The 14,438-nt window shown below is 38.8% G+C and overlaps 1 protein-coding gene across 1 annotated transcript in view; it reads left to right on the forward strand.

The window, feature by feature from the left end:
• SRF (serum response factor) overlaps positions 1-12,660 on the forward strand; it is a 34,700-nt gene extending 22,040 nt beyond the window's left edge. Inside the window, exons 3-6 of the mRNA XM_015816416.1 lie at positions 7,085-7,204; positions 10,640-10,831; positions 11,927-12,003; positions 12,532-12,660. Coding sequence (XP_015671902.1) covers positions 7,085-7,204; positions 10,640-10,831; positions 11,927-12,003; positions 12,532-12,627 — 485 coding nt within the window. The 3' untranslated portion in view covers positions 12,628-12,660. The remainder of the gene's footprint in view (positions 1-7,084; positions 7,205-10,639; positions 10,832-11,926; positions 12,004-12,531) is intronic.
• Positions 12,661-14,438: the final 1,778 nt, after the last annotated feature.

Genomic DNA, 14,438 nt, shown 5'->3' on the forward strand with positions numbered 1-14,438 from the left:
ATGCTGTAGTTTAAAAACTAATGACTTAAGATTTAGAGACTAGTGTAAGCTATTGTAAGCCCCAGGCTTGCTATCTTCTGTTCAAAACTGGCAAGCTAATATAGAATGAAAGAAAATTTTAAGAAAAAGAATATTTGCTATTTCAATAGCTGTTAGAAGCCATTTCTATTTAACAAAAATAAAAGAATATGAATGTAAAGAAGGCATAAGAAAAGCCAAATCAGGAGAAAATAAGTCAATTGCCTACCTAATGAAGTAGGATTTTATTATTTCACTGTAGGCATGATGTCCCATTTTGGGAAAATCAATAAACCGGGATGTGCTTTTGCTATCAGATGCATTCTGGTACATGGCAAGTTAATGAGAACCAAAACTACATGCAGTTCACTCCTATCAATAGGAATTTAGATATTTTCACCTACTGGGGGGTGGGGAGACTTCTAATTCTAATCTCTTCCAACCATGAAGGGTACGATGAAGATTTTAAAGAATCCAGTGCTAAATAAATGTTGCTAATATAAAGAATGAAACGTAGTTCTTACAGCTGCTTCTTACCATGAGTTCTGTGTAAGGGAGACAGACATGCCATAAAAAAAGGAAATAAGATGGCTCTTATAAGATACCACAAAGGGAAAGGGACTCTAAAGTGTTAACCTTTTTATAAGTTATAAAGCTAAAGATGCTTCTATCACATTTTGTCCTGAATATACTTCCATTTATTGTTATAAGGTTGTGAAATCTAAAATAAGAATCTTCTCTGACTTTATAGGTAGACCTTTTGACTGGTTGCTTAGTGACTGTTCAAAGGTTTGAGTGACCCAAAAAGAGGGACTTATGAAGCGGATTCAAAGTTACCTTAGGCAGGCACTCTCTGCAGTCACAATATTTCTGTCTTTCTGTCCGTCGATCTTATCTATCTATCTATCTATCTATCTATCTATCTATCTATCTATCTATCTATCTATCTATCTATCTATCTATCTATCTATCTATCTATCTATCTATCTATCTATCATTATATAATCTATCAAACTTATTAACCACCCATCTCCTTCATAGAAGGGCTCTGGGAAGTGTGCAATTTAATCAGTAAAACATTAAAACCGAATAATTTAAAGTTTAAAAATTCAAAAAACGTAAAACAACATTATAAAATTACAAAAGATGGAGAGTTCCTAAATGGGAGACTAGAAGCTGTTAATATAGGTGTGTGTGTGTGGGGGGGGGATTCTCATGGCTGGTTAGGCCCTTGTATCCCCAATGGAAAACTACATACCCACATTTTGACCCCTTTGCAGAAGGCCAAAAGATTTGGGGCTTTCCTAATCTTTGACGGCAAGATGTCCTACAATTTTGTGGTGGTTTTACAGAAAACTGACACTTCTAGTTTTTGGCAAAACGCTGCAAGACCGCCACATTTACTTAATGACCACTACAACCCCCCTCCAAATAAAATTAGTTGGAAATGTGACTGGCCTGTTTTACATCCATTATGACATATAACCATAATGGACAAACTCCATTATAGTTGTATGTCGAGGACTACCTGTATTAATACCATATAGCTTTGAGCATATAAAGCATAAAATAATTTAAAGAAATAAACCAGATATTACTGGAGATACCTTAAAAATAACCATTCAGCAGGGACATTAACTGTGTATTTCAGACTTTCTTTGATCACAGCAGCAAAACTGATCAAACTCTTTTGCTCTATCAGAATATCAGAACTAAAATGAAAAGCACTGTCTGTCAGCCCTGACATGCAGCAGGGGAAAGGGCATTTAGCAAGGCCTCTGTAATATTAATTTGAGTACTTGGCAGTTTAAAAATGTTCTGTATGTAAGGAATGGGGAATCCCAAAGGCCTAACTCATGCTCCAGCTGGCCTATCCTGCCTTCTGAAGCTTGTGAGACCACTGCCCCCAAATCACAAGCCACCTTTCTACTATTGCTGACTGCTGTTCTTCCTGCATTCATTAATTGCCCCTCCCCTATCTGTTATTCTAGTGTGCGCAAATATAATTTTGCACTGATATTTTTAGCTATAGGGAGAGCCTGTAATCTGTTGTCTCTATAGAGATGGGGGTGCCCATCATTGCCACGAAGTATAACATAGAGCTGGAAAAGTGACTATGGAGTTCAGTACTTTCATGATCTTTCATGTGTTTATTATTTGACTTCTAACCCACCATACCTCTGGTCTGTTCAACTGCATACTTAGGATAGGAAATAGTAATTAAAATTATTTATTTATTTATTCGATTTCTTTTTTTTTCCGTGCTGCCCCACGCACCCCGCACCCACTTACCATTGCAGCCTGCTTCTCCTCGCTGGCTCACTTCTGCAGCATCCCCCAGCCTGCATTTTGTGAAATACAGGCTGGGGGATGCCGCAAAAAAAGTGGGCCAGTTGGCCAGGTCTGTCGGTGCCGGAAGTGAGTGGAAAAGACACCCCCCGAAAATAAGACCTGGTGTCTCTTTTGGAGGCAGTAAAAAAAAATAAGTCCAGGTCTTATTTTCGGGGAAACACGGAAGTAGCAAGCACTTTATGATATGATGTATTTTATGAATTAAAATATTTTACTATAGAAAGGTTTCTACTTAGGTAAAGCACTCCCCCCCCTTGAAGTTAACTCCTGGAGTTTTCTTGGCAATAATATGGAAGTCATTTCCCATTGTCCTTTCTGGATTTATTTTTTATTTCTAAATCTTATATATATCTGGGTATTTCATGGCAGCCCAAGTATCTGATCCTGTTTAGCTCTTTCAAGATCAGCCAAGGTTGACCAAGTGCTGCCACCTGGTGTGTGTTTCTCCTAATTATTGCCAGAATTTGCTTTGCTACAATTTTCATTATTTGGGCTTCCCTCCAGAAAAAATAGAGCAGTATAATGATGCTTGGGTTGCCATGTAACTAGAATTTTGGGACGATCTATTTCCTGTTCAGTTAGTGCTGCTGCAGGATGTAGGGTCAGTTTATTTCTGCCACAAGCCTGAGATTGAAGTCCTGACAGAAGACAAAAAGATTTCTCCTGATGCCCAGACTTAAGAGACTAGAAAAGAAATCTGCTCAGTTACATTAGCTTACCCTGGGGGGCTGTAACATTACTTCTGTGGTAGTTTGAATTAGGAAAAGAAAACTCCTGAGTCAGTAATATCTTCAAAGTAGCATAATGAATCAGATTGGGAGGTCTAGAGAAAGCCCAAGGGAAGAACCGGTGGGTGGGTAGAGCTAGACAGAGTAATGGTGTGTGAAATTCAGTGCCTAGGAATGCGTTTTATGTAGGTCATTGGAACAAACTCAATCTTAAGAAATTTGTCTGACTCTATGGTGGTGTAAATTTGGATTAGCCTGGCAACAATTTAAAGCAACACTCTGTTAGATTAGATCACTCTCACTTTGTTCTGGTGTAATAATTTTTTTGTGAACTTAAATGGATATTCATACCTGATTAACCCGTAGATGGGTTAATCAGATTGAGCAACCTTTATGTATAGGTAGGAGAGAATGAGAACATCATTTTATGACACACATGGGCAATTTAAAGCCCTAAGACCAAATTCAGGGCCAGAGGCATCCCCGGGAGAAGCAAAGAAGTCAAGATGGTGGCAATATGATTGAAACTCTGCCACACAAGTGAAAAGAGGGAGATGCTTTGATCACACCATCTCAGTTGCTATCCTAACGTTTAGATATTCCAGTTCTGGAGCATCTTTTGTTTGTACTGTTCTTTGCAGTTGCTAAAGTGGGTGGCACATTTTGAACTACACCCGTAGGGTAACCCTTCAGGCTTAATGTAGTTTTATTTTTAAATAAAAGGACAAAATAGTTTTTCAACCCAGAGAAAAAGGGAAAACTCTGGCCTGCCTACTTTTTGTCATCACACCACTTCCTGGAGCTGGTTACTAAAGCTCGTGTCTCTTCTCTCTCTTGTTCTGTGTGTTTGATTCCAAGTAGTTCTACAAAAGTTATTATCACAAAATTATTCCATTGACTATAATAGGGATAGACAGAAACCAAGCTTACATTATGTGCTTTTAAATCTTTTCTTCACAAATCAAGGCAATTGGCAGCAATGACATACATAATGGTAAATCAGAATATATATATATTTTTAAAAAAATCTACAAGCACATAAAAGAGTTCCCATTTAATTCTATTTCTGGGATTGATTATTTCACATACATTCTACAAAGGATAGAAGTCCTTTTACAATGTGTATGTTGATCCTTATATCATTGCTTGTATTTTTATAATGTTACAAACCCCTATGGAAAGATACACAGAATTGTTTGGGAGGGGCATTACATTTGCAAGAGAATAAATAAAACAATCTAGCATCTTATGGAGTTTTATCTGTCACAAACAATACTGAATAGATTTCTTTTTTTTCTTTGTAAGCTTTCTATCCTACCTTATTAAGTGTGGGGGCTCAGAGCAGTATACATAATGTTCCTTCCTGTTATTTTGTCCCACGAAAACAATCCCATGAGGTAGGTTGGATTGAGAGCGTGACTGGCCCAGGATGAGCTTCTGTGACAGAGGGTGGACTTGAACCTGCGTCTCTTTGCCCCTACTCCCAACTCCTTAACCATTCTACCACATTGGCTCTTATCCTGCCTAGGTTAATGTTGTGGCCTGCACAGCTGCTGCATTTTTCACCATTTGTCTGCCTTCCTAAAACTTTGGCAGGATGTGAAATATAAAATGTACAGTGGTCCTTAAACGTTTTGTGAATTAAATGTTCAGTGTATCTGCATAAGTATGACCTAAAATGTGATCTGTTCTCTACATGACCCAAAACTAGATAAAGAGAACTATAATTTCCCCTTCCAATGAACTGATAACCCTAGAGATTCACATACTTTCCCCCCATACAAATATGCAGCTTTTGATTATTTTTCTCGATAAATATATGAACAAGTATGGTTTAAACTCATTCTTTTAATACAATTTTGTCAGAACAATGGAAACTGATTTAAAGGGGCTCAGTAAATAAAATACTTTTATCTGATTCTTGTAAAGAAAATAAATTTGGTGTTGCTTTAGTCTCTTGGGAAGATAATTCAGAGATGGGGTAAGAACAGAATAACAAGATGCCTGAAATTTGAATAAAGTTAGTTTGAAAGTTAACATACTTTTATATAGTTCTATGATTATACCTTGTGTGATTTGCTGATATTTGTGCATGGTAGGAAGCATCAAGTTGACAGCCCTATTTGTATTTGTCAGATCCTTTTTCTTAAAGGGAAGAAAGAGAAAGAGAGCAAAAGAGTCCTGTTGACCCCCATCTTTCTGTGACAATGGTGTATTTGTCTTGAAGGCTATTTTATAGTTTGATAGTAGTAGGTAATGGAAAGGCTACAGTGATGGAAGACTTCGACTAAAATAGGTAAATATGTAAATAGAAGGGAAATGATGTAGCCAGAGATGTAGACACTTAAACTTGGAAACGTAGATCTGCATGTCCTGTCCACTATTCTTTCTGGGAAAGAGTAGAAACCCATGATGGCAATAGCTAACCAAATGCTTTACTAGGAGGCCCCTTCCTCTTGGCCTTATATTTTTCTGCCTCCACGTACATTATTTTGGATGCCGGTGGACAGAAAAATCCCTTTGGATAGACTGGTGAGGTGGATTATAAATATTCTTATATTTTTCTGCTTCCACATACATTATTTTGGATGCCGGTAGACATAAAAATCCCTTTGGATAGAGTGGTGAGGTGGGTTATAAATATTCTTTTAGCTATATTTTGTGCTCTAAATGGATTAGAAAAGGATGAGAAAACGTGTTGATGAAAAAAAATGAAGGTCTGTTATCATATTCCAATTTTGACTTATTCCTGTATAATACTGCTTCCTTACACAAAATATAATTAATATACAAATAAACTCTCTCTCTCTTTCTACATATAAACATACACAGAGACAAACACAAAGTTACATATATGCATTATAGAATTAATGATACAAACACATTCATGAGAAGAATTATTCATTGCAGCCAAATAGATCCTTTCTGCTCATGGGTACTACAGCTTTTGAATTCTGAATGGCTCAGGAGCAAGAGATGATAGCTTTCTTTATACTTATTTGGTGGCTTTCCCCAAACATCTGACTGAATCCTTTGGGAACGGTTCTTAAGTTACCTGGTACTTGCCAGAAGTCTCCTGGCTAAAATCTTCACCCAGGAATGTCATAGCCATATTTGCTGGGACCTGAAAGTTATAGTTAATGGTAGTTATAGGTCCAATATTTCTAGACGGCATCAAGTTGTGAAAATGTAAATTCCCAACATTTAGAAACTGCCCATCTCCCTCACAGATCCCCCTCTCTTTGGGGGACGTCTTTGATTATTAGATTTATTTCCCATCTTTTGTTCAGGAGCTTAAGGAAGTATTAATAGTGTTCCCTCCTCCCATTTTGCCCTATGACAACAACCCAATGAGGTAGGTCTGGTGACTGAGAGTGTCTATCCCAAAATCGCCCAGCAAACTTTCATGCTAAAGGTTGTCAGCCCAACTTCTTAAGCACTACGTCATACTGGTGTTTCTTAAGTTTTAAAAAGTCCCTCTGTGAGGGAGATGGGCAGTTTCTAAATATGATTGATAAACAAACAAATAAACACATTGCGAAGTTGTATCTAATTGTATGAGTGTAGCATTATTGTTTAAAATGGCTTTTTCTTGTTTGTGATGATTTTAAGATTAGTTTTTGATATATCCATATTTTTTTGAAATATCTTACATTGCTGACTTCCTAGATACTGCATGATCCTAAATAATAAAAGTCACTTCTTATACAGTGCTTTATTTCAAATATAGAAACTCCTGCAACTCATCCTATTTACATTGTCTTACTTAATTCTTCCCTCATTGACTTCTAACTTCTGACAGTGGTTGAAGGCAATATTGTTTGAACAATTTCTTTAAAATAACTTTGAAAAACCCGCTGTAACAAAGTGGAGGGATAGCATGTCGCTGTAATTGTTTTGAAAAAGCATCTAACATACCTTGTCAATTAAAGTCAAAGGGTTCTTAGCAACAGCACATGCTAAGAACAACTTGTCTTGCTTCCCAGGTGGTGCAATGGCTCAACAGGTTCCTGTGCAAGCCATCCAGGTGCATCAAGCCCCCCAGCAAACGTCTCCTACAAGCGACAGCAGCACTGACATCACACAGACCTCTTCCAGCGGGACAGGTAGGCAACCAATTACCCCTAACTCTCACTTTGCAGTTTGGGGCCAGGAGCTCTCCAAGGTAGTCCACGAGAACTCAACTCCAAGAAGTTCAATGCAGGTAGTCCTTGGGTTATGACGGCAATTGAGACTGGAATTTCCATCACTAACCAATACAGCTATAAAGTGCAATGTGACATAACCATATTGCTTAGCGACAGCAATCCTAGTTGTTGTTGTAACCCCAGGAACTATGTGGCTCGTTAAGCAAAGATCTTACATGACTGCATTACTTAGTGGCGCTGCAGTTGTAACCTCAGGATCATGCAGGTCATTAAGCAAGGACCTTATGTGACCTGTGACATGGAAGAAGTGGGAGTCCCAGTCAAGTGGCCAGTGGGTAAGAGCTATGGTCAGGCAGCTACTGTGGAGAGGTGCTATGGAGCATGGCCATACAGAGCCTGGTGGGCAAGTGAAAAAGTGGCAGGAATGGGAAACACTTGCTGGAGTGACTGCTGGCTTTCTCATTGACTTTGTTTGGGGGAAGACAGCAGGGAAGGTCACAAATGGCAATCACTTGATCACAGAACATACTGCAAGTATTGTAATTTTGAGTTGGTTGCCAAGCACCCAAACTATGATAATGTGACTGTGGGGATGCTGCAGCAACTGCAGTTTAGAGGTCACATCTTATTTAGTGCCATTGTACCTTTGAATTATTGAACTGGAGGACTATGTGTAACAGTGGTGAAAATTTTGCAGAAAATTTTAGAGACAAAACAAGCAAAGCCTCCAGTAGGCTACGCACATGTATACAAATTTTTCAAAACTTTCTGTGCCATCACCCCATTGTCACAAAGTAAAATGAGTTGGATCAAAACTGCCCTCGTTTCAATCACATTTGCTTAAAACAATATGTCATCAATGTTTCCTAATGCTTAGGAAGGAGGACCAGACTTCCTGTCTTTTGGGGCAAAAGCCAGATCTGTAATCAGTAAGTCAAAATTTCAAGATAGCAATTAAGTCCTAATATGGTTTGATGATGGAATCTGGGAAATGAATGACTCTACTTTGCTTGAGGCTGAAGAGCAGGTTATCCTGGTTATCGTAGTTGATGCATTTCTTCAAATTTTATAATAATACAGTATTTTCTCCCTGCTCCCGGTAGGGGAAGGTAGGGGTAGAATGTGCTTTTTAATCTTACGTTTTTACAATAATAGGAATTTACTCTACATTAATAAACACTCCAGAAGACAGGCTTAAGATACAGAAGGATCTGGACAGACTTGAACACTGGGCACTATCTAACAAAATGAAATTCAATGGTGAAAAAAGCAAGGTTCTACATTTAGGCAAGAAAAACCAAATGCACAAGTACAGCATAGGTGGCACCTTGCTCAATAGTAGTAACTGTGAGAGGGACCTCGGAGTCCTAGTGNATGTTGAGACTCTAGAAAGAGTACAGAGAAGAGCAACAAAGATGATTAGGGGACTGGAGGGTAAAGCATATAAGGAACGGCTGCTGGAATTGGGTATGTCTAGTTTAATGAAGAGAAGGAAGAGGGGAGACATGATAGCAGTGTTCCAATATCTCAGGGGCTGCCATAAAGAAGAGGGAGTCAAGCTATTTTCCAAAGCACCTGAAGGCAGGACAAGAAGCAACGGGTGGAAACTAATCAAGGAGAGAAGCAACCTAGAACTAAGGAGAAACTTTCTGAAAGTGAGAACAATTAACCAGTGGAACAACCTGCCTCCAGAAGCGGTGAATGCTCCAACACTGGAAGTTTTTAAGAAGAGACTGGACAGCCATTTGTCCGAAATGGTATAGGGTTTCCTGCCTGAGCAGGGGGTTGGACTAGATGACCTTCAAGGTTCCTTCCAAGTTTACTGTTATTATTATTAATTCTTCTCTTGAGCCAAAGTTTATTATTGTCCATGAGGTTATGATCTTTTATGTCACTAGTCACTTGTCCAGTTAGTAGTGATAAGTCAGCAAAAAAAAAGTTAGCAAAAGTATACTGAGAATACAACTTTAGTGCCATCTAGTGAGACTAGTAAAATATATCCAAACTTTTTTCTATTTTTTAAATGAAAATTATTTTACAAAGGTAAATAAACCAAAATCTATTGTATGTCAAACCTGATTCCTGGGGGGCTTTATGGACGTATGTGTAGTTTTCACAGCAACAGCGTGGAGATATGGTTCATTGTCTTCCAGGATGACATTTGGGTATTGATGTTTTAACTTTGCAGTGTAATTATTGCTCTAGAGCAGGAGTAGGCAACCTTGGCTCTTTTATGACTCGTGGAATTCAACTGCCAGAATTCCTGAGCCAGCATAGCTCAGGAGTTGAAGTCCACGAGTCATAAAAGAGCCAAGGTTGCCTACTCTAGAGGTTTGGTCTCCCATCCAACATTAACCAGGTATAACCAAGATCAGACCATCCTGATTGCTTGGTGATGTTCCTGTATGATTGGCTTTTCTTAATCTGATACAGATTAAGAAAAATATATGTTCTTATATGTTTTTTCTTATTCTGGTACAGATCACAAAGACTGAATTTGGTTTCCCTCCCAAAACTATTTTATTATACAGAATTAAAGTTCTGTTCCTTATTTCTATTCTTAATTGGTAGTGCTATTTTTTCTACATTAATTGTTTCTTAGGTTTTTAAAGTTTTTCTTATTTCCCAAGTCCTCAGTTCTTGTAGCCAGTCTTAGTCTTTTTGCATGTAAAACCTACTATAGATTTGTGAATGCGGCTTTTCTCTCCCCCCCAGCACTCACAGTTTTTCTCTCAAGATTTGCTGTTTGTGTTGGAAATTTCTTTCCCCCTTCTCTGCTGTCTTCCTGACTTGATTTCTTTTTTCACCATACACATGCTTGACTTCTGGTCTGTTAATGGGTCAAACTCTCCAGTTAAGGAGGGTGTGTGGCTGTTCTAACCCTGATTACAGAGCAGCATCAAATATACAGTCCCCTATTGTATATTTTATACATTGATACTTTATTTTTAGAAACAATTTTCTATCCATGTCTAAAAATAATATGTTCTTTTTAACAATAATTTTTAGTTCTGCTAAAAAAAATAGCTTCCCACCCTTCCCCTCAAAAAAAGGAAAAGAGATCTGATCTTGGAATATGAAGGAGCAGCCTTATTTTCAGACATACATCACATCTTTTCAGATATATTGAAAAACTGTAGAATCTGTCTTCTGTCATGCATTCGGAAGCCTTTGGACAATTTTATCTCCTGGCAGTAGGATTTTAGACTGTGGCGAATGTACATGATAAATTTGTACTGGCTCAGAGATCTCCTAGAGTAGGTTTTACCCTGTATAACTCTGCACACACCTGATAGAAGTATGAAGCGGTCCTGCTTCTGCAGGTAAGATAGCGAAAGCAAACAGATGTAGCATCCAGCTATTTCAGTTGTGTCTTTTCTTTTGTTTTGCCAGTGACCCTGCCAGCTACAATCATGACTTCATCTGTGCCAACCACTGTGGGAGGCCATATGATGTACCCCAGTTCTCATGCAGTGATGTATGCTCCTACATCGGGTCTCACGGATGGTGGGCTTGCGGTTCTCAATGCCTTCTCTCAGGCCCCATCAGCAATGCAGGTTTCACATGGGCAAGTCCAGGATCAGGGTAAGACTGGACCCAGATACGTTTGATTTTGAACATCCTACATTGCTTACTGCCCGTCTGACGTCTCTTTCTCTAGCTATACATATACATAGCATAAAGCAACATTTGGTTCTCAACCATTAGAGTGCTTCCGGTTCAGAATGGCTACCTTACTGCATCTGTCAGAAACTCCTTAAGCGATCCATGCTTTTTCCTCAGCTGGCACAGTAGTCATATGAACTCGGGAAAATAGATGTTTGAGATGTATTACCTCTATAATAGTCCTGGGGTTCAAAAGAATATTTTACTGAGCCTAGAAACAGACACTCTCTTCTCTATTTGAGGAACAAATTTGCTAAAATGTGAGAATCAAAAGTAGAAACAAGGAAGGAAATCAAGAAAGAGGATCCTTTTCAGTCAGCTTGTTAAAGTTTAATAAAGATGAATAAGGGATGTGATCTGAGAGCAGATTTACATGCAGATATGATGTACATATAACTGCATGTACTGTATGTATACATCATATCTGTGGTGGCTTTGAGTTTTAGGCAACAATTCAGGACAAGCATTTGATTGAGGCTTCCTTATCCTGTTTATGGTGATCACAATGGCTTCCTGCCCCAATTTTGGTAAAAACCCCAACTCTTGAGTTCCCAAAAGAAATGCTGATCATTGCATAGGCTGCTGGGATATATATTATAAAAGAATGAATAAAAATGATTCCTAAATCACTCCAGAGTCTATTCTCTTAGTGAGGTTTTTATGTGAAAGGAATTAGGCTCATATAGTGCATTAATACATGAATTATTTAAACTTCATATATTGAATTAATTCCAATTGGCTAGACAGAGCTACCCAATATGCAACACTAGAAATCTTGCTTTATAAACCACAGTGGCTAGGTTCACATAACAGATTAAGCCTTTTTTAAAAAAACAAGTATCTGTAGACTATTTTTTTTGTTCTGTAAAAACATAGCTTGCTCTGTGAGTTATTTGGTTTTGATAGCAGTAGTTCATTTTTTAATTTCCTACTGTGATTATGCCTGCATAATCTAGAGTGATCAAGGCTAATTTTGGAGAATGATTAGTGTACATCTGTCACTTTCTCTGGCAGGTGGAGTCCCTCAGGTATTCCTGACAGCTCCGTCAGGAACAGTTCAGATCCCAGTCTCAGCTGTTCAGCTTCACCAGGTAGGTACAAAACAACCTTGTATTTTTCTTTTCAACTTTTACCCTGAGGCTGCAGTCATTTTACTGAAAATGAGATACACTAGCAGGAGTAAGTATAGTATAAACTTAATTGTAATTGTGCTTGTAATTATTTTGTAGCATCTGATGTTTTTTTACCTTAGTTGTTCAAGACATGAGGATTTCAAGCTTCATGTTCCACTTACAGAAGTGTTGTGAGCAGATGTTCAGTTTATTAACAGCAGCTCCAGTCAAATTTATACTGAACCTTCTGAGCTTGTATGACATGTGCTGCTCATTTAATATAGAAACATGGCTTTTGGGCATCAGTATTTTTATGTGTCATTGACTTTTATTAATTGTGATATGTACAATGAGGTTTCATATGCCTTGAAATTCTGAAAGGTAGTTTTGAAATGTAAGTGAAGAAAGTAAGTTGTGATTACTTATTTGTGAGACCCAGGAGCAGAAGAATATTTGATGTTCGCCCATAAGAGACTGTTCCTTTCATTGGTTCTTTTCTCTGTGCAGATGGCTGTCATTGGTCAGCAGAGCAGCAGCACTGCCAACTTGACAGAGCTGCAGGTGGTCAACTTGGAGACATCACATGGTTCCAAGAGTGACTGAACAACTTTGGGAGGGACCTGGTGAGGGAAGGGGAAGAAGTGTGTACCCAGCACCCCAACATGAACCAGCAGATGCCACCGCCGCCGCCTCCAGCTTTATGCTGCATCTGGCCCTGGATCTATGGCACTCCTCAAGCTGCACGAGGATCTCGGCAGTCCCTATTTTTGTATGGACTCCATCACTTATTTATTGTTGCCTTTGACACGTTTTCTTCTCACACTTTATACTGACACATACACCTCCACACACACAAAAGCACCCACAGAAGTACATAGATGCATATTAAAAGTGGCTGCAAGGCTAGCAGCAGGAAGCTGAGTCTGGGCTGTACGGGGACTTTGTTACACTGCATTTACTGTTCTTTTTGTTTATTGTTTGGTTTTCCTATTTGTTCCAGCCAAAGAAACTTTCTCTCATGAGTGGGAGAATTTGCTCTGCCATGTATAAAACTTTCCATCTGTTTTCATTGCCAGGGAGGGAACTTTTTTCTCTCTTTGCCTTGCTGCTTCTGATACATAAGAATGTCCTTGAATGTCCTTAGTTTGTAACCTCTAGGCAGAGCAATTGAGGCTGTGGGAAGAAGCTGCAGTCCAGAAGACTATGAAGCCATTCTGAAAAAGTTAGTCTCTTTTCAGGCATAGCCCTGATATCCTTTTACACACACAAACACACACACACACAGAGTTGGGACAGTCACCTCTTTCCCCTCCCCCATTCCAGTTCAGGTCACTTCCTGGCTGCAGCTTTGTGCCTTCAAGCAATCCATGATGCATTGTGGGTTGGCTTGCCTTTATTCTTGGCTGGCAAAGAGAGGGTTCTTCCTGTTGGCATTCCAGCTGGAGCAACTGAGCATCTTGGATTTCCTTTTACCTTTAAAGTATCCCTCCCTTGGAATTTCTTTTTGTTGCATAGGAACTGACTTGGAGCAGCTTCTTGCCCATTTAGTCTGGCTGTATACACATCTTGCAGCCCAAACAAGAATTGTTTACCCATTTCCCTTTTTTCTTGGAAACACACTCAGCAACTCATAAGCCCATTAGCAGATCTCATTTTGTGTAATGCTTGAGTTTTGCTGAATTTTTTTCTTCCTGACAAGGAAGAGCTACAGTCATGTTATAATTATTATTATTATTATTATTTTAATTTTGGAAGGTATAAAGAAGCCTTCCCCACTGGTGCTCTCCAAGATGTATTGGGTTCCAAACTCCATATCCACTAGCTTTTGGCAATGCTGGGAATTGTCGACTAAAAGATTGGAAAAGGTTGATGAAGGCTAGTGCTAAGCAATGAAGTTGGAAACAAATAAGGGTCGTTTAAGATAAAGTATTTAAACTTAACTCAGCAGGCTTTCCCAAGGCAACTGCATCCATGGATGAAATATAACTAGTTTGGGATACAATAATGTAACATAGCCTATGACATTCGTTTGTTTCTCAGATAGCCCTGGAAATGAGATGGTATGTTGCGCCACCATCATGAAGCATGTTTGACCTGCACCTGCAAGGCCTTCAGTCTGGGAGTGGGTAGATGGCATGGGGCAAGCTTAACCATAGAGCATTTGTGGTAAAGGTTCTTCCTATTTTTTGTGAAGCCACTGTTGTGTCCACAGTGAAAATTTTAGAATTTTTTTTATGACACTTCAAACAGGAGGTTCTGGAATGAATAAATATTGTAACACATTTAAAGGGGGAAGCTGCAGGACTGCTAGTCTGAAATGGAGAATGGAAAGAGATGCGGAATAGAGAGGAAGGGCTGGGATATTGGATCATTTGTTTGCACACAATCATGCATGTCATTCAGCCCAGGACAGG

This window comes from Protobothrops mucrosquamatus, unplaced genomic scaffold, assembly GCF_001527695.2.
Source record: "Protobothrops mucrosquamatus isolate PMUCROS unplaced genomic scaffold, P.Mucros_1.0 scaffold448, whole genome shotgun sequence".
Taxonomy (NCBI): Eukaryota; Metazoa; Chordata; class Lepidosauria; order Squamata; family Viperidae; genus Protobothrops; species Protobothrops mucrosquamatus.